The sequence below is a fragment of the Myxine glutinosa genome, chromosome 10, assembly GCF_964187855.1.
Source record: "Myxine glutinosa chromosome 10, kmMyxGlut1.1, whole genome shotgun sequence".
In the NCBI taxonomy this organism is placed as follows: domain Eukaryota; kingdom Metazoa; phylum Chordata; class Myxini; order Myxiniformes; family Myxinidae; genus Myxine; species Myxine glutinosa.
The window spans coordinates 91826958-91847750 of NC_136270.1; the positions used below are offsets into that span (position 1 = coordinate 91826958).

Below are 20793 nucleotides of genomic sequence, written 5' to 3' on the forward strand. Positions count from 1 at the left end.
TTGGAGAAAAATAATAACTGTGTTATATTATTATATCACAGATTTCAGTTATTATCATTGGAGAAAAATAATAACTTTGTTATATTATTATATCACAGTTTTCAGTTATTATCATTGGAGAAAAATAATAACTGTGTTATGTTATTATATCACAGTTTTCAGTTATCACTTGAGAAAAATAATAACTGTGTTATATTATTATATCACAGTTTTCAGTTATTATCATTGGAGAAAAATAATAACTGTGTTATGTTATTATATCACAGTTTTCAGTTATCACTTGAGAAAAATAATAACTGTGTTATATTATTATATCACAGTTTTCAGTTATTATCACTTGAGAAAAATAATAACTGTGTTATATTATTATATCACAGTTTTCAGTTATTATCACTGGAGAAAAATAATAACTGTGTTATATTATTATATCACAGTTTTCAGTTATTATCACTTGAGAAAAATAATAACTGTGTTATATTATTACATCAGTTTTCAGTTATTATCACTGGAGAAAAATAATAACTGTGTTATATTGTTATATCACAGTTTTCAGTTATTATCACTTGAGAAAAATAATAACTGTGTTATATTGTTATATCACAGTTTTCAGTTATTATCACTTGAGAAAAATAATAACTGTGTTATATTATTATATCAGTTTTCAGTTATTATCACTGGAGAAAAATAATAACTGTGTTATATTATTATATCAGTTTTCAGTTATTATCACTGGAGAAAAATAATAACTGTGTCATATTATTATAATCACAGTTTTCAGTTATTATCACTGGAGAAAAATAATAACTGTTATATTATTATATCACAGTTTTCAGTTATTATCACTTGAGAAAAATAATAACTGTGTTATATTATTACATCAGTTTTCAGTTATTATCACTTGAGAAAAATAATAACTGTGTTATATTATTATATTACAGTTTTCAGTTCGTATCACTGGAGAAAAATAATAACTGTGTTATATTATTATATCACAGTTTTCAGTTATTATCACTGGAGAAAAATAATAACTGTCTTATGTTATTACATCACATTTTTCAGTTATTATCACTGGAGAAAAAGAATAACTGTGTTATATTATTATATCACAGTTTTCAGTTATTATCACTGGAGAAAAAAAATAACTGTGTTATATTATTATATTACAGTTTTCAGTTAGTATCACTGGAGAAAAATAATAACTGTGTTATGTTATTATATCACAGTTTTCAGTTATTATCACTGGAGAAAAATAATAACTGTGTTATATTATTATATTAGTTTTCAGTTAGTATCACTGGAGAAAAATAATAACTGTGTTATATTATTATATCACAGTTTTCAGTTATTATCACTGGAGAAAAATAATAACTGTGTCATATTATTATAATCACAGTTTTCAGTTATTATCACTGGAGAAAAATAATAACTGTTATATTATTATATCACAGTTTTCAGTTATTATCACTTGAGAAAAATAATAACTGTTATATTATTATATCAGTTTTCAGTTAGTATCACTGGAGAAAAATAATAACTGTGTTATATTATTATATCACAGTTTTCAGTTATTAATCACTGAAGAAAAATAATAACTTATATTATTATATCACAGTTTTCAGTTATTATCACTGGAGAAAAATAATAACTGTTATATTATTATATCACAGTTTTCAGTTATTATCACTGGAGAAAAATAATAACTGTGTTATATTATTATAATCACAGTTTTCAGTTATTATCACTGGAGAAAAATAATAACTGTGTTATATTATTATAATCACAGTTTTCAGTTATTATCACTGGAGAAAAATAATAACTGTGTCATATTATTATAATCACAGTTTTCAGTTATTATCACTGGAGAAAAATAATAACTGTGTTATATTATTATATCACAGTTTTCAGTTATTATCACTGGCGAAAAATAATAACTGTGTTATATTATTATATTACAGTTTTCAGTTATTATCACTTGAGAAAAATAATAACTGTTATATTATTATATCACCGTTTTCAGTTATTATCACTGGAGAAAAATAATAACTGTTATATTATTATTATTATCAATTTTTTGATAATAGCGCACCTTTCAGTAATAGCGCACCTTTAAGTAATATATCACGTTATATTATTATAGCAGTTTTCAGTTATTATCACTGGAGAAAAATAATAACTGTGTTATATTATTATAATCACAGTTTTCAGTTATTATCACATGGAGAGTAACCCAGTTTTAGGACCGGCAGAGAATATAACCGAGAAGGAAGTTGAGGAAGCGATAAAAGCAATGAAGAGTAGAAAAGCGGGAGGGCCGACGGGAGTTGTGGGAGATATGTTGAAGGCAGCGGGAAATTGGGGTGTGAAGAGAATGACAGAGATCTGCAATCTGGTGGTGAAAGAAGGCCGTATTCCAGTGGATTGGGAACTGAGTACCCTCGTCCCTCTATACAAGGGGAAAGGTGACCCTCTGGATTGTGGCTCGCATCGAGCTATAAAGTTATTGGAGCATGGAATGAAGATATTGGAAAGGGTGTTGGAGAGGAGGATAAGGAAGAAAGTGAAGATTGACGAAATGCAGTTTGGATTTATGCCAGGAAGAGGAACGACAGACACGCTTTTTATTGTGAGGCAGTTGTAGGAGAAGTATATGGAGAAGAGGAAGAAGTTGTTTCTTGGGTTTGTTGATCTGGAGAAAGCATTCGAAAGGGTTCCACGTGAAGTAGTGACATGGGCATTGAGGAAGTTAGGAGTGGAGGAATGGTTGATCAGAGTAGTGATGGCAATGTACAAAAGAGCGCGCACAGCTGTAAGGACGAAGGACGGGAACAGTGGTGAGTTTGAGGTGAAGGTGGGAGTGCATCAGGGGTCGGTACTAAGTCCACTACTATTTGTAGCTGTGATGGAGGTACTGGCTCAGAAAGTAAAGGAGGGTTTACCGTGGGAGTTGTTGTATGCAGATGATCTGGTGTTGATTGCAGAAAGTATGGATGGCCTGAAGGAGAAGATGAACAAGTGGAAGGAATGTATGGAGACAAAAGGTCTGAAGGTGAATATCGGAAAAACGAAGGTGATGGCAAGTGGTAAAGCATGTGATGAGGTGGAAAGAACTGGGAAGTGGCCGTGTGCTGTGTGCAGGACGGGTGTCGGAGTGAATTCCATTCAATGTACAATGTGCGCTGAGTGGGTTCATCAAAAATGTAATGGTTTGAGAGGGCCATTAACCAGTGTGGCAGCTACATTCAAGTGAAAGGTGTGCACAGAGGGAGCTGCAGATGGAGGAAATGTTGAGTTGGATCTTGGAGATGGCGTGAAGCTGGAAGGTGTGAAAACATTTTGTTACCTTGGAGACATGCTGAATGGAGAAGGTGGATCAGACTCGGCAACGGTTGCTCGAGTGAGATGTGCATGGAAGAAGTTTCGGGAACTGAGTGGCGTGTTGACGAGGAGGGGAGTGTCATTGAAGCTGAAGGGAAAGGTGTATGCTGCATGTGTGAGAAGTGTTATGATTTATGGGAGTGAGTCAAGGGTAATGAACGTAGAGCAGCAATGAAGGCTGGGAAGGGTGGAAATGCGAATGGTTCGGTGGATGTGTGGAGTATCGTTGAGAGAGAGGAAGACAAATGATGAATTGCGAAAGATGATGGGAATAGAGCCTGTGATGGATGCTGTGAAGAGAAACAGGTTGCGATGGTTTGGTCATGTGTTGAGGAAGGATGAAAGAGACTGGTTGAAAAGATTGATGGAAATGAATGTAGAAGGAAGTAGAGGACGGGGAAGACCGAGAAAGACTTGGCTAATGATGTTCGAAGAAGAAATGCGGGCAAGGGGGTTAACAAGGAGAGATGCAGAAAATAGGGCAAAATGGAGAACATTGGCATGGGGACCGCAAGCCTAACCCCCACTCTTGCAGGGAAAATGGCCTTAAAATGCCTGTTGTTGTTGATTGTATATTATTATATCACAGTTTTCAGTTGTTATCACTGGAGAAAAATAATAACTGCGTTATATTATTATATCAGTTTTCAGTTATTATCACTGGAGAAAAATAATAACTGTGTTATATTATTATATCACAGTTTTCAGTTATCATCACTGGAGAAAAATAATAACTGTGTTATATTATTATATCACAGTTTTCAGTTATTATCACTGGAGAAAAATAATAACAGGTTTATATTATTATATCACAGTTTTCAGTTATTATCACTTGAGAAAAATAAAAACTGTTATATTATTATATCACAGTTTTCAGTTATTATCACTGGAGAAAAATAATAACTGCGTTATATTATTATAGCAGTTTTCAGTTATTATCACTGGAGAAAAATAATAACTGTGTTATGTTATTATATCACAGTTTTCAGTTATTATCACTGGAGAAAAATAATAACTGTGTTATATTATTAAATCACAGTTTTCAGTTATTATCACTTGAGAAAAATAATAACTGTGTTATATTATTATATCACAGTTTTCAGTTATTATCACTGGAGAAAAATTATAACTGTGTTATATTATTATATTAGTTTTCAGTTAGTATCACTGGAGAAAAATAATAACTGTGTTATATTATTATATCACAGTTTTCAGTTATTATCACTGGAGAAAAATAATAACTGTGTCATATTATTATAATCACAGTTTTCAGTTATTATCACTGGAGAAAAATAATAACTGTTATATTATTATATCACAGTTTTCAGTTATTATCACATGAGAAAAATAATAACTGTGTTATATTATTATATCAGTTTTCAGTTAGTATCACTGGAGAAAAATAATAACTGTGTTATATTATTATATCACAGTTTTCAGTTATTATCACTGAAGAAAAATAATAACTTATATTATTATATCACAGTTTTCAGTTATTATCACTGGAGAAAAATAATAACTGTTATATTATTATATCACAGTTTTCAGTTATTATCACTGGAGAAAAATAATAACTGTTATATTATTATATTACAGTTTTCAGTTATTATCACTGGAGAAAAATTATAACTGTGTTATATTATTATAATCACAGTTTTCAGTTATTATCACTGGAGAAAAATAATAACTGTGTTATATTATTATAATCACAGTTTTCAGTTATTATCACTGGAGAAAAATAATAACTGTGTTATATTATTATATTACAGTTTTCAGTTATTATCACTGGAGAAAAATAATAACTGCGTTATATTATTATAGCAGTTTTCAGTTATTATCACTGGAGAAAAATAATAACTGTGTTATGTTATTATATCACAGTTTTCAGTTATTATCACTGGAGAAAAATAATAACTGTGTTATATTATTATATCACAGTTTTCAGTTATTATCACTTGAGAAAAATAATAACTGTGTTATATTATTATATCACAGTTTTCAGTTATTATCACTGGAGAAAAATTATAACTGTGTTATATTATTATATTAGTTTTCAGTTAGTATCACTGGAGAAAAATAATAACTGTGTTATATTATTATATCACAGTTTTCAGTTATTATCACTGGAGAAAAATAATAACTGTTATATTATTATATCACAGTTTTCAGTTATTATCACTTGAGAAAAATAATAACTGTGTTATATTATTATATCAGTTTTCAGTTAGTATCACTGGAGAAAAATAATAACTGTGTTATATTATTATATCACAGTTTTCAGTTATTATCACATGGAGAGTAACCCAGTTTTAGGACCGGCAGAGAATATAACCGAGAAGGAAGTTGAGGAAGCGATAAAAGCAATGAAGAGTAGAAAAGCGGGAGGGCCGACGGGAGTCGTGGGAGATATGTTGAAGGCAGCGGGAAATTGGGGTGTGAAGAGAATGACAGAGATCTGCAATCTGGTGGTGAAAGAAGGCCGTATTCCAGTGGATTGGGAACTGAGTACCCTCGTCCCTCTATACAAGGGGAAAGGTGACCCTCTGGATTGTGGCTCGTATCGAGCTATAAAGTTATTGGAGCATGGAATGAAGATATTGGAAAGGGTGTTGGAGAGGAGGATAAGGAAGAAAGTGAAGATTGACGAAATGCAGTTTGGATTTATGCCAGGAAGAGGAACGACAGACACGCTTTTTATTGTGAGGCAGTTGCAGGAGAAGTATATGGAGAAGAGGAAGAAGTTGTTTCTTGGGTTTGTTGATCTGGAGAAAGCATTCGAAAGGGTTCCACGTGAAGTAGTGACATGGGCATTGAGGAAGTTAGGAGTGGAGGAATGGTTGATCAGAGTAGTGATGGCAATGTACAAAAGAGCGCGCACAGCTGTAAGGACGAAGGACGGGAACAGTGGTGAGTTTGAGGTGAAGGTGGGAGTGCATCAGGGGTCGGTACTAAGTCCACTACTATTTGTAGCTGTGATGGAGGTGCTGGCTCAGAAAGTAAAGGAGGGTTTACCGTGGGAGTTGTTGTATGCAGATGATCTGGTGTTGATTGCAGAAAGTATGGATGGCCTGAAGGAGAAGATGAACAAGTGGAAGGAATGTATGGAGACAAAAGGTCTGAAGGTGAATATCGGAAAAACGAAGGTGATGGCAAGTGGTAAAGCATGTGATGAGGTGGAAAGAACTGGGAAGTGGCCGTGTGCTGTATGCAGGAAGGGTGTCGGAGTGAATTCCATTCAATGTACAATGTGCGCTGAAAATGTAATGGTTTGAGAGGGCCATTAACCAGTGTGGCAGCTACATTCAAGTGAAAGGTGTGCACAGAGGGAGCTGCAGATGGAGGAAATGTTGAGTTGGATCTTGGAGATGGCGTGAAGCTGGAAGGTGTGAAAACATTTTGTTACCTTGGAGACATGCTGAATGGAGAAGGTGGATCAGACTCGGCAACGGTTGCTCGAGTGAGATGTGCATGGAAGAAGTTTCGGGAACTGAGTGGCGTGTTGACGAGGAGGGGAGTGTCATTGAAGCTGAAGGGAAAGGTGTATGCTGCATGTGTGAGAAGTGTTATGATTTATGGGAGTGAGTCAAGGGTAATGAACGTAGAGCAGCAATGAAGGCTGGGAAGGGTGGAAATGCGAATGGTTCGGTGGATGTGTGGAGTATCGTTGAGAGAGAGGAAGACAAATGATGAATTGCGAAAGATGATGGGAATTGAGCCTGTGATGGATGCTGTGAAGAGAAATAGGTTGCGATGGTTTGGTCATGTGTTGAGGAAGGATGAAAGTGACTGGTTGAAAAGATTGATGGAAATGAATGTAGAAGGAAGTAGAGGAGGGGGAAGACCGAGAAAGACTTGGCTAAAGATGTTCGAAGAAGAAATGCGGGCAAGGGGGTTAACAAGGAGTGATGCAGAAAATAGGGTAAAATGGAGAACATTGTCATGGGGACTGCAAGCCTAACCCCCACTCTTGCATGGAAAATGGCCTTAAAATGCCTGTTGTTGTTGTTGTTGGTTGTATATTATTATATCACAGTTTTCAGTTGTTATCACTGGAGAAAAATAATAACTGCGTTACATTATTATATCAGTTTTCAGTTATTATCACTGGAGAAAAATAATAACTGTTATATTATTATATTACAGTTTTCAGTTATTATCACTGAAGAAAAATAATAACTTATATTATTATATCACAGTTTTCAGTTATTATCACTGGAGAAAAATAATAACTGTTATATTATTATATCACAGTTTTCAGTTATTATCACTGGAGAAAAATAATAACTGTTATATTATTATATTACAGTTTTCAGTTATTATCACTGGAGAAAAATTATAACTGTGTTATATTATTATAATCACAGTTTTCAGTTATTATCACTGGAGAAAAATAATAACTGTGTTATATTATTATAATCACAGTTTTCAGTTATTATCACTGGAGAAAAATAATAACTGTGTTATATTATTATATTACAGTTTTCAGTTATTATCACTGGAGAAAAATAATAACTGTGTCATATTATTATAATCACAGTTTTCAGTTATTATCACTGGAGAAAAATAATAACTGTGTTATATTATTATATCACAGTTTTCAGTTATTATCACTGGAGAAAAATAATAACTGTTATATTATTATATTACAGTTTTCAGTTATTATCACTTGAGAAAAATAATAACTGTTATATTATTATATCACCGTTTTCAGTTATTATCACTGGAGAAAAATAATAACTGTTATATTATTATTATTATCAACTTTTTGATAATAGCGCACCTTTAAGTAATAGCGCACCTTTAAGTAATATATCACGTTATATTATTATAGCAGTTTTCAGTTATTATCACTGGAGAAAAATAATAACTGTGTTATATTATTATAATCACAGTTTTCAGTTATTATCACATGGAGAGTAACCCAGTTTTAGGACCGGCAGAGAATATAACCGAGAAGGAAGTTGAGGAAGCGATAAAAGCAATGAAGAGTAGAAAAGCGGGAGGGCCGACGGGAGTCGTGGGAGATATGTTGAAGGCAGCGGGAAATTGGGGTGTGAAGAGAATGACAGAGATCTGCAATCTGGTGGTGAAAGAAGGCCGTATTCCAGTGGATTGGGAACTGAGTACCCTCGTCCCTCTATACAAGGGGAAAGGTGACCCTCTGGATTGTGGCTCGTATCGAGCTATAAAGTTATTGGAGCATGGAATGAAGATATTGGAAAGGGTGTTGGAGAGGAGGATAAGGAAGAAAGTGAAGATTGACGAAATGCAGTTTGGATTTATGCCAGGAAGAGGAACGACAGACACGCTTTTTATTGTGAGGCAGTTGCAGGAGAAGTATATGGAGAAGAGGAAGAAGTTGTTTCTTGGGTTTGTTGATCTGGAGAAAGCATTCGAAAGGGTTCCACGTGAAGTAGTGACATGGGCATTGAGGAAGTTAGGAGTGGAGGAATGGTTGATCAGAGTAGTGATGGCAATGTACAAAAGAGCGCGCACAGCTGTAAGGACGAAGGACGGGAACAGTGGTGAGTTTGAGGTGAAGGTGGGAGTGCATCAGGGGTCGGTACTAAGTCCACTACTATTTGTAGCTGTGATGGAGGTGCTGGCTCAGAAAGTAAAGGAGGGTTTACCGTGGGAGTTGTTGTATGCAGATGATCTGGTGTTGATTGCAGAAAGTATGGATGGCCTGAAGGAGAAGATGAACAAGTGGAAGGAATGTATGGAGACAAAAGGTCTGAAGGTGAATATCGGAAAAACGAAGGTGATGGCAAGTGGTAAAGCATGTGATGAGGTGGAAAGAACTGGGAAGTGGCCGTGTGCTGTGTGCAGGAAGGGTGTCGGAGTGAATTCCATTCAATGTACAATGTGCGCTGAAAATGTAATGGTTTGAGAGGGCCATTAACCAGTGTGGCAGCTACATTCAAGTGAAAGGTGTGCACAGAGGGAGCTGCAGATGGAGGAAATGTTGAGTTGGATCTTGGAGATGGCGTGAAGCTGGAAGGTGTGAAAACATTTTGTTACCTTGGAGACATGCTGAATGGAGAAGGTGGATCAGACTCGGCAACGGTTGCTCGAGTGAGATGTGCATGGAAGAAGTTTCGGGAACTGAGTGGCGTGTTGACGAGGAGGGGAGTGTCATTGAAGCTGAAGGGAAAGGTGTATGCTGCATGTGTGAGAAGTGTTATGATTTATGGGAGTGAGTCAAGGGTAATGAACGTAGAGCAGCAATGAAGGCTGGGAAGGGTGGAAATGCGAATGGTTCGGTGGATGTGTGGAGTATCGTTGAGAGAGAGGAAGACAGATGATGAATTGCGAAAGATGATGGGAATTGAGCCTGTGATGGATGCTGTGAAGAGAAACAGGTTGCGATGGTTTGGTCATGTGTTGAGGAAGGATGAAAGTGACTGGTTGAAAAGATTGATGGAAATGAATGTAGAAGGAAGTAGAGGAGGGGGAAGACCGAGAAAGACTTGGCTAAAGATGTTCGAAGAAGAAATGCGGGCAAGGGGGTTAACAAGGAGAGATGCAGAAAATAGGGTAAAATGGAGAACATTGTCATGGGGACTGCAAGCCTAACCCCCACTCTTGCAGGGAAAATGGCCTTAAAATGCCTGTTGTTGTTGTTGTTGGTTGTATATTATTATATCACAGTTTTCAGTTGTTATCACTGGAGAAAAATAATAACTGCGTTACATTATTATATCAGTTTTCAGTTATTATCACTGGAGAAAAATAATAACTATGTTATATTATTATATCACAGTTTTCAGTTATCATCACTGGAGAAAAATAATAACTGTGTTATATTATTATATCACAGTTTTCAGTTATTATCACTGGAGAAAAATAATAACAGGTTTATATTATTATATCACAGTTTTCAGTTATTATCACTTGAGAAAAATAAAAACTGTTATATTATTATATCACAGTTTTCAGTTATTATCACTGGAGAAAAATAATAACTGTGTTATATTATTATAGCAGTTTTCAGTTATTATCACTGGAGAAAAATAATAACTGTGTTATATTATTATAATCACAGTTTTCAGTTATTATCACTTGAGAAAAATAATAACTGTATTATATTATTCTAATCACAGTTTTCAGTTATTATCACTTGAGAAAAATAATAACTGTGTTATATTATTATATCACAGTTTTCAGTTATTATCACTGGAGAAAAATAATAACTGTTATATTATTATATTACAGTTTTCAGTTATTATCACTGGAGAAAAATAATAACTTATATTATTATATCACCGTTTTCAGTTATTATCACTGGAGAAAAATAATAACTGTGCTATATTATTATATCAGTTTTCAGTTTTTATCACTGGAGAAAAATAATAACTGTGTTATATTATTATATCACAATTTTCAGTTATTATCACTGGAGAAAAATAATAACTGTGTTATATTATTATATCACAGTTTTCAGTTATTATCACTGGAGAAAAATAATAACTGTGTTATATTATTATATTATTATACCACTTTCAGTTCATTCCTTTTTGCCCTCTGTCCACTCTCACTCTCTTCTATGAACCTTGACCTTGTAAAAAACGAAAAGGAAATAAATGTAATCACATAATATTAGAATAGCTTAAACATGCAAATCACCATGATGCTCCTGGCTTGCTGCTTCACACTATTTTCAGTTTTGGTTTCACATGTGACATCACTAAATCTGGATTTATTTTTGGGGAGTTCTTAATATACCTTAGAAGTTGTCACAGCGCACCTTTAACGACGTCCTGCATTTTAACAAAAACTTTTTTTTGCCGTCCTTCATTTGCCACTTTTACCGAATCGATTTAAGAGTCAAAGCAAATAATCGTGTTATACAGAATGTTTACTTTGTTTATTTGACTTACCTGTGCGCATGCAGCTTTGTAGGCCACCGAAGCACATCCCTGAAACATCAACGTATTTCATTATTTTAGCAAAATACGTACATCACTTGCAACTCACGCTCGAGTTCTTAACCCCATGTTCAAGTGATGTCGCCAATTGCGCATTCCACGAAAGAGCTATCACAAGTGCAATGATGAAATATTGCTCTTAATCCTGTGTTGATTGCTGTGTGTTTCTCCTGTGTAGTGCAGTGGAGTTGCTATAGGTCTTTCAAGGCCCTTACTGGTGACGCCATTTTGGATGACTGCAGAGTTAAGAGCTTCTCTATCCAAGGCCTCACTCCGGTAAGATTAGCCCACGATGGCCACGGCCCACGTCTCCTATCACGACCTTGGCAAACCCACCGACTTGTCCTTCTGGTGCCCCTCCTCGAGCCGCCTCTGTACTGAGCCATGACCAGACGCGCGGACGCAGAAATTAGGAGCCATTTCAAAGGGGCTTTTGTCCCAGACTTTCTGTGAAAAATGGCTTGACTGTACAACATAAACAGGCTCAGCGTCCGATACACAGCGCACCACTGTCTAGGCGCGGTGGGATTTATTAGTGCTGAAAATATCGATAGATGGAATTTTAGGATAGAGCCTCAGTCGCTGGCAATTACAGAGGCCTCTCACATGAAAACAAACCTGACATTCCGATGACTTGTTTACAGCCATACCTACATAAAGCTGCAGTTTTCTTCCTTTTCTCACTTCTTTTGGCTTTTTTCTTTCACCAACGAGGTCTAATGACTTGGCCATAAGTGCATGATTAATGCCATTTAGGGAATCGCTGTATTCACAGAGCATAGCCCTTGAATTGAGGCCAAATAATTTGGTTTCACAACCAATCTACCTGGCAGTGTCATGCTTACATGAAGGGAGTATTAACGTATTTTAAGGCTCCGCCATTTCGAACAGGCTGCAGTCAAGGCAAGCTTGTAAGCACTCGCGTCGTGTCTCACTAACAAGTGGTCAGAGGTTAAGCAAAATACAGGGGAGCTGTGTTTACATCACTCGCTCAGTCTGACCTCTCCTGCTGCCCTGGGAGCTTGCAGTCAATAATAGCTCGAGGCGCTCTAAGTTGTTTGGGAAGGGAACACATAGCCTTACTGTTGCCTTTACCACTGCCTGGCCCCAGTGTCCGAGACACGATCGGTAATTTCGGCGAGCTGATTGGACGCGTAAACTGTTGTGCCTTTCACATGTGCTAATGTGCTTTAGTGGCATTTACATAGTTGAGAGGACTCGAGAAAAAAATATTGTGAGGCCTGGGCCTAGCTTATGCCTGCAGCGCCTACCTTCGGCACTCCTGCGTGGGCCTTCATCTTTGTAGCTTTTTCTCATTGCACTATTACACAGATGATACTGCAGCACTATGCTCTTGGTATCTTAACTTGTCTGCGCGCACCAAGGGGGCCTTGCATTCAGACAGTAATATATCACAGTAATTTCATTTCCTTTGCACAGCGTGTTTTCCTTATAGTTTTCTGATGTTTTCACAGCATGTTTATGGTTGCTTCGATCTCCACTGCATAAATAATGGTGTATGTGTACTCCTCTTCACGTGGCTTTTGACCATTATAACATCTGTCCAAAAATTCCAAGAATAGGGGTTCAGGAAACAAAAACAAAAAATGAATTGCAGTACTGATTACCAGCACACATGTTGATTCCTCTTGTTTAAAACGAAAACAATCAATCAAAATGTCTTCATCAGAATGTTATATTGTATTTTGGGTTTGCGTGGTACGCCTTAGAGTTATTCACAGTGTGATTGATTTCTGTTTTATCCAATGCCTTTTTTTTTTCTTGTGCAATTTCTGCATTCGCAAAAGCAGATGTACCATGTAGGATGTAATAATTTTGTGAGTTAGTTTTTCTTTGTGCATTTAATAACAGGATTGTTTATTTTCTGTCCCCATAGTAATGCTGAGTACGATGGCACACTTCACAGGGAGCCAAGGGGCCTTTGATTAAAGCTGTTTTATAAGGTTCCTGATACTAGACGTCAGGTTATTTAAGCAGTAAACCTAGGTGTTAATTTTGGTGCATAAAATAAAGGGTATGGCTAGGGGGAGATTCATAATGTTTAGGAATCCTGATGGTTTCCCATCCAGAAATCCACTGGGATCAATTATCAGGTGAGCTTCACAGAACTCCCTGGTCCCACAGGGCACAGCATACTACGTCAGAGTGAGCGCCTACAACATGAAGGGCTGGGGACTCCCACAAGCTTCTGTACCATGCTCTGCGATCCCCTCAAGTGGGTGTAAAGTACCGGCTTCTGCCACGCACCAACACCTCTCATGCTCACCTACCGGCTTCTGCCACGCACCAACACCTCTCATGCTCACCTTGGCCACATCTCCATCTTTGTTCTCGATTGCCTCTTCCATCTAAGCATTTCCATGTTATTGGGCAAAAAGTTTGGAATCGATCTCATTCTGCGCAAGCATTTTATAGATGAATGTAAGTGGACCATTTTGAGAAGAGCATCATCAGTGGTAATGAAGTGTTCAGGGAAATGTAAACTAAAGTCAAATTTCTCAAGCTGATAATTACATGATTTGATGATGATCAATTTTTTCACTTGACATCCTTATGTGAAAAAACCCCTCTTTTTGAAGCAGCAGATGCAACTTTTTGAAGCAGTAGATGCAACAACTTCAATTAATTTGGCAATAATTATTGATGTGGAAGAAACCATGTTTTGTCTACTGTGAAACATATGTGACATGGAATGTTGTTTGGCTTACCATGTGACATGAAATGTTTTAAAAGCTTTTTGGCTTACCAAGAGCATGGCAAGGCTCTTCCTCCACAGATTATTGGTAAATTAATCAAAATGCTTTTTGGCTGACCATGAACATGACAGGGCTCTTCCCCCACAGAAATTACTGATTAATTAGTTGAAGTTGCAATCTGCTGTTTAATGGTGAAACATAGTTCGCCTCACCCATTCCCAAAGGATGGGAGAGTAGTGTAATCGGTGTGTGTGTCAGTCAGTCAGTGAGTCCACGCAACAAACAACTTTAATATAGCATCTCCAAATGGCCTACTTCAATAACGTGCTCCATGTGGTCTTAAGAACAACTCGACAAAGTTGTCTAACAGAACCATAACATTTTTACATCGAATTCAGCCCTAGGTTGATTTTATGCCTTCAGCAGGGAATTCTTCAAAATTATTCGCACTATCCCAGATTGTGTGTTTTCCTGCACTGACCGTTTGTGGTATTCTTTATGGCCTACACGCTCGCCTAGCACATGCAACCAGTCGTGGATAATAGCTGATAGTGAGACCCAGGAGTTTGAATGACTGAACTTCTTCAAGAGGATTGTTAAGAAAGTAGATGGGAGGGTTTGCCTCTCTGTCCTTCTGGAGAGAAAGAGAGTATATGTGATTTATCTGGATTAAAAGAACGGTTTGACAAAGTTTGACTAATGTAACCATGACAATTTTTGGACACAATGTCGAGGCTCGTGGCGGAGCTAAAACGTAGAACAAATCAGAATGTAACACAACAAAAGGAACAGTAGAAGTAGGGGCGGTGGGAGGAAGCACACCAAAAACGGAGTTGATGGACAAGATAGAGGGTGACTTTGACAAAAAAGGGATTGTGGGGAATAATGGGGGGTAGGTGAGGTCTCACAGGGTGGACATGATGGATACAGAAGCAAACTCTCAGGAAGGAAACCTGGGAACTTGGAAAGAGGTGGACTTGGGAGGAGTTAACAAGGAGTGAAAAGATCATGTTTGTGGATTGGGACGATCTGAGATGGTAGTGAACAGCTTTCTTGAAGACCTGGAGGGAAGAATGACATTGAAGAAGATATGGAAGTTGGTTTCATGGGCGGGGAAAAGAGGAACGAAAGAATGGAGGGGAGCAGTGATTCTGGATTTTAGAAGTTTCACCAGAAGGGAGTTGTGGTTGACCACATGTGCTCTGCAGAAACCTGTGGGGAGACGAGAGAAGACAGAGAGATTTCCGACATGTCTGCAATGGGAAGGTAATAGTCCCATAGACTCAGATTCATAGTGGGAGATTCAAATGATCTTGGAAGCCTTAGTTTCCATGGTGTCAAGTGGAGCAAAGTGTGAGGCAGGGGCACAAGCCCGGAGGGGAGAGCAGTACTCCATCAAGCTGTGGATGAAGGCCTTATTGGTGCATAAGAGTTCCGGTGTGCCAAGGAAGGACTTTGCACGATGGAGGATGCCCACTGCCCAGTCAACGACTAACTTTGGAAGACAACTTTGAAATGTGGTTTGCCCAAGAAAGATAATGGCTGATCATGAGAGCCAAAAGTTTGAATGACTGAACTTCTTAAAGAGGATTGTTAAGAAAGTATGTAGGAGGGTTTGCCTTACCTTCTGGAGAAGGATGGTGGTCCTTCTGGAGAGAGAAAGATAGTGAGAGTGTGAGATTTGTCAGGATTGAAAGACATATTCCTTGTGATTCTATCAAGTGTTTGGCCAGCTTGTGATTCTATTTAGCTCTGAAGAGAGACAAGAGGCTGCTGCCTATCTGAAGGATGGGGGATGTCACGGCAGATGGTTTAGTCATCAGCAAAATTTTCCAGAGCACATTCTGTCTGTGTTTTGATGCGTACTTTCGGCATAAGTTATAATTTTTGTTTACGTTCCATGTGCATTGTTTCCAAGATTGAGATGATGAATCTTGTGTTTTATATTTTGTATAATTTTTCACCCTGTGTATGTGTATGTGCATCTGTGTGTTATTGGCAAGGGCCATAATTTTGTGTGTTGGTTGGCGACCTTTCATGCAGGCTGCGCTCTCAAAATCACTCCAGAATTTCGTTGTAAATGTGTTTTTACTCGTGATTACTTTGTGACAATGCTGTGTTGTGATGATTCGTCATTATGAAGGCGCTCAGTTTGCCTCAGGGAATTTGAGTTATTGCTTTGAGGGCATTTGTAAAGCTTTTGTATTGTTAACGCCGGGCCTGCGAGTATTATCCTTTGCAATACCTATTTAAATGATAAGCTTAGGAACATGAGAAGCGATGTAATCTGGACTGGTCACTTCAGTCTGTTCTCTCATGATGAACGGTTTCTGTTGAAGAACTGGAACATCACAACGACAACGAAGCATGGATATCGAGGAGGCAGAATGAGGCGTAAGTTTAATATCCCCATTTTAGTTACAGGGGCCTTTTGATTCTTTGCTAGACCAAAAAGGCACAAAGAAAAAGGTGAAGGCAAACCTGATTCATCCAACACAAGGACAGGACGATGTGGACACCCAGAAGTCAAATCTAAATTTTCGATTTATTTGCGAGTTCCCATTGCACATTGAAATGCTCAGTCTATGAACAAGAAAGGTACCAAGACTTGTGGCCTGATTCTTGATAATGATTTAGATATCTTCATGGTAACTGAATCATGGATCAAGGATCATTCTAGCGATAACCACTTCAACGCCGATATCAAATCAACCTTGCCCTACCACTAAGTTTTACATGAATATCATCAGTCTCATGGTGGTGTTGGCTGCGCCATTCATCGCTCATCTGTTCAGATTTATCATTGACGCCATCAAAGTTTCAACCTTCAAAGTAATGCATCTGACTGCGCATTTTGACATCTCTCGTTTTCAGGATTTATGCCATTTACAGGCCACCCATGTTTACGAAGAACAAACTCACTTTAGGTCCGTTTGTACAAGAATTTTCTACTGTGTTGGAATGTGTCTGTTGTTAAAAATCAACTAGTTCTGGATTTTGATTGGAGATTTTGTCATCCATGTTGACGTTGAAACTGATAAAGAAGCTTTGACCTTTCTTGACAGGTAGGACATAGCCAGTCTTCATAAACATGTCAGAGAATTATTACAACTAGGGCATGCCCGTACGTGCTTGCCCGTACGTGCGTGCAAAAAAACATGCGTGCAAACAACAACAACAACAAAAAACTTTGAAACCACGTGGCAGTAACGACCACAGAACCCCCCCCTCTATTTACATGAAATGGTTTGGTCCATTCGCAACGACCACAGAACCCCCCCCCCCCCCCCTCTATTTACATGAAATGGTTTGGTCCATTCGCAAAGCCAAAGCGAACGGCTTGCGAGTACGGTGACCATACCTTGGGAACCACTTGTCCGATTAATTTCAAACCTTGAAAAGGCACATCCTCGGGTCCCCAGCAATATACCTGGCAAGTTTCAAGTATATCGGACCGGTAGTTGTCGAGAAACAGCGGTCGCATACATACATACATACAGACAGACAGACAGACACACACACACACAGAGATTACTGGAATTATAGATAGATTGTTTTTTTGTATGCTAAGTCAAGGCTCATGTAAGAGCTAACACATAGAACATACATTAAATGGAGCGGAAGACAAGAGGGGGAGAGTGGGAAGCACAACAGTAGATAACAGTGACATCAGGAGATCTGTGGAAGGGAGAAGGCTGGGGTGGGGTACACAGGAAAAACAATATGGACACTACAAGGACTTTCAGGAAAGAAAATGGAATTTGAATGAGGTGGGTTTGGGGTGGATTAGCGGGGGGAGAAAGATCAAGGTTTTGGATGGGGGAGAGATGGTGGTGAACAGCTGTTTTAAACACCTGGAGAGAGGAGTGGGATTGAAGAGAGTGTGGGAGTTTGTTCCAGATGCGGGAGAAAAGAGGAATGAAAGAGTTGTTGTGTTGTCGACAGCTACAATTGCTTCAGATTTGGCTATACACAACAACAACTGTTGGGTAAACATGCCAGATAAGTCAACAGTTGTCTCACTCCAACCAAATGCTCCTTGGTGTACAGAAGAGGTTTCAGAAGCAAATCAAACAAAATGGATTGTCGAATGTACATTGTACACTCATAGAATGATGAACTCAGATTTAGAGACCGATAGACAACGGTAAAAAGAACAGTGTAAGTCTTACAATGACATCCTAACTAAATCAAAGTCCCAATATCTTAGAGCTAAAATAGCACAATGTGATGCGAAACATCTTATCCAGTTTGTGTAGAAGCTTTCCTGTCCAATGTCAGGCCAGGTTTTCGAGATTATTATTCTGACACGAAGTTGGGGAATGCTTTTGGAAAGTTATTTTATGAAGAGATTCACAAAATTGCAACTGGTTTTGAAAGTTAGTCATCGGCAGAGCCGTGTAAATCTACCTCCCTCTTGTAATAGTAATTTCACTGACTTTTCACCCATCTCCGAAGATGGAGTACAAAAGGTGATCGAGAAAAGTGTACATAAATCAGCCAATTGGACCCAGTACCCACTGGCTGATAAAAGCGCTCATTCCGCTCATTATACAACTCGTGAACCTTCCCTGAAGTTGGATATTGCACTTAATGCATGTAAGACATCGCGTGTGGTGGCTTGTTATGCAAATTGTTCCATATATACTTGAAGGAATGGCTCAGAAGTCATCGTCCTCATCGTCACATAGCTCATCTTTAGCAGAACTGTCATCACTCTCGATAGATGTTCGCTGATTGTCATAGGTACTGAGTTTGCACATGTCCGTGCACTTGAGGCCACTGGCCATGCACACACACTTAGGAAGCTTGCAGCTTTTGGGGCAAGTGCAAGCCAGTAGCTCCAGCACAGATTGAGGTGCGGGTTGTCCGTCCATCTAGTCTCCTGCCAACTGTACATGTCCATCCTGGATATCCAGGCACCAGCCCCTCCCGATGGGACTAGGTGCCTCTGAGTTCTTCTGCAGACTCCTCTTCCAGATGGCGTCTTGATCCTTGCAAGGTGGTCGTTGGTGACTCTCAATCTCACTTTTTTTGGCACAGAATAGGTTATATCTCAAATCATTCGCTTTTGCTGCACCAGATTTAGCTCCATACAGGAGGCAGGTGAATTTCTTCAACTTATCCATGAGCTCGCCACTTACAGCCCATTCCTCTCCCAACTGGATGAAGGTGTTTTGTATCTCCTTGTTGGTATTGATGATTTTGATTGCACTTCGTTTCCCTTTGCCTGCAAGCGTACTGACTGTGTATAAGCATGCATGTCAATGAGACTGACAATGACTATACGTTTTTGGGTGAAAAACCTGGCAATTGCCGACCTTAGTGGTAAGGGACATCAGGAGAATTTCGTGGACAGTTTGTACAAGGTCTGTTTTGGAAGTTCGTTTGGAAGTTGGAAGTTCACTTCGGTCTATTTGCTGATGGGACAATGTTTATTGTTTATACATCTATCTTGAAAGTTAGCAAGATAGTTAGGTCTCGTGTATATTGATTGATAAAACAGAGAAGGCAAAGATCGACACACTATCACATATTTTCCATCTCTAGTGACCCGAGCCTTGCTAAAAATCACAATTAGCCTTGCTCCCGATGACTGATATCGACCAACCCCACTGGCTCATGGCCTAACTATATTGGATTGTTTGGCATCAGAAATTAATGTATAAACAATGTCATCTTTTTTATGGAGATGTAAGTCCAAAACGAAATTACGAGACTGCTGTTTATGTAAAATTTGCAAATTTAACCATTCATTGCATACCGTGCATTTTGGATTGAGGCCGCTTGTACCTTCGTGTTCATATGTTTGCTTTGTCCATCTCTTTGTCCATGTACATGCCTCATTGCCTCTTTCCAGCTATCTCAACACAAGCACAACTACTTCAACTTACATTTATATTCTTTCATTCACTCTTATAAATTATTTTTTGCAATCACACATACAGCCTGTTTTCTGAGTTCACAATGTTTGATTCATTTGACACACACTGTCATGGGAGCACTGAAACTTGTGAAAGAGTATTTTTGAATGAATATTTTTTATTATTTATTTTTTATATTTTCTTTTTTTTTTACCATTTTATTTTATTTATTTTATTTTCTATTTTATATATATATATTTTTTTTACCATTTTTTATTAAATTCTGATTTTTTGGGCATCAAGACTAGAAATTATTTAATAAAAAAGTTAGTGCAAATGTTGGCAGTTTTCAATAACTCATATTCTATTGTTCTCATTCTATTTGGCCCATTAGTATTTTAATAAAACTGACTAAATATAGGACATCTTTCTTAATGGTTTTGCTGAACACTTACCTTCCTCGCCAAAAGGTTTAGCATTCTCTTGAAATTAAAAGAACAATATGGTATCTGATGTGCTTGCCACAAAGCTTGACACACATTGTTTAGTAAAGTTCATAAAATTACACAAAAAGTTACTCAAGGGCACATTCTGGATCAAAACGGAATCGTCTTCATAATGCCACCATTTATTACATTCAAAATGTATAAACACTTTGTAATAATGTATAAATATTGTTTTTTAGCCACTAACTAAATGCAATGATTTGATTGAAAAAATAGAAAAGTTATCTGCTTATCCAATGTAAAATATTCTAATAATCGATTTTTTCCCCCAAATAGTCTGTAATGCTTTCAGGAAAATTTGCTGATAGGTAATTCGAATTCCCCAAATAATACAAAAATAATTCACTGGGTGCGATAAAAATCTGTGCGCTCCTGTTTGAAATATGGACGTTTAAGGTTACAC

At 37.6% G+C, this 20793-nt stretch overlaps 1 protein-coding gene across 1 annotated transcript in view; it reads left to right on the forward strand.

Annotated features, from left to right (window-relative positions):
* The window catches only part of ANKFN1 (ankyrin repeat and fibronectin type III domain containing 1), a 214022-nt gene that overhangs the window by 41204 nt on the left and 152025 nt on the right, over positions 1-20793 (forward strand). The window contains exons 6-7 of the mRNA XM_068126490.2: positions 11482-11579; positions 13449-13539. Of these exons, the coding sequence (XP_067982591.2) occupies positions 11482-11579; positions 13449-13539 (189 nt within the window). The remainder of the gene's footprint in view (positions 1-11481; positions 11580-13448; positions 13540-20793) is intronic.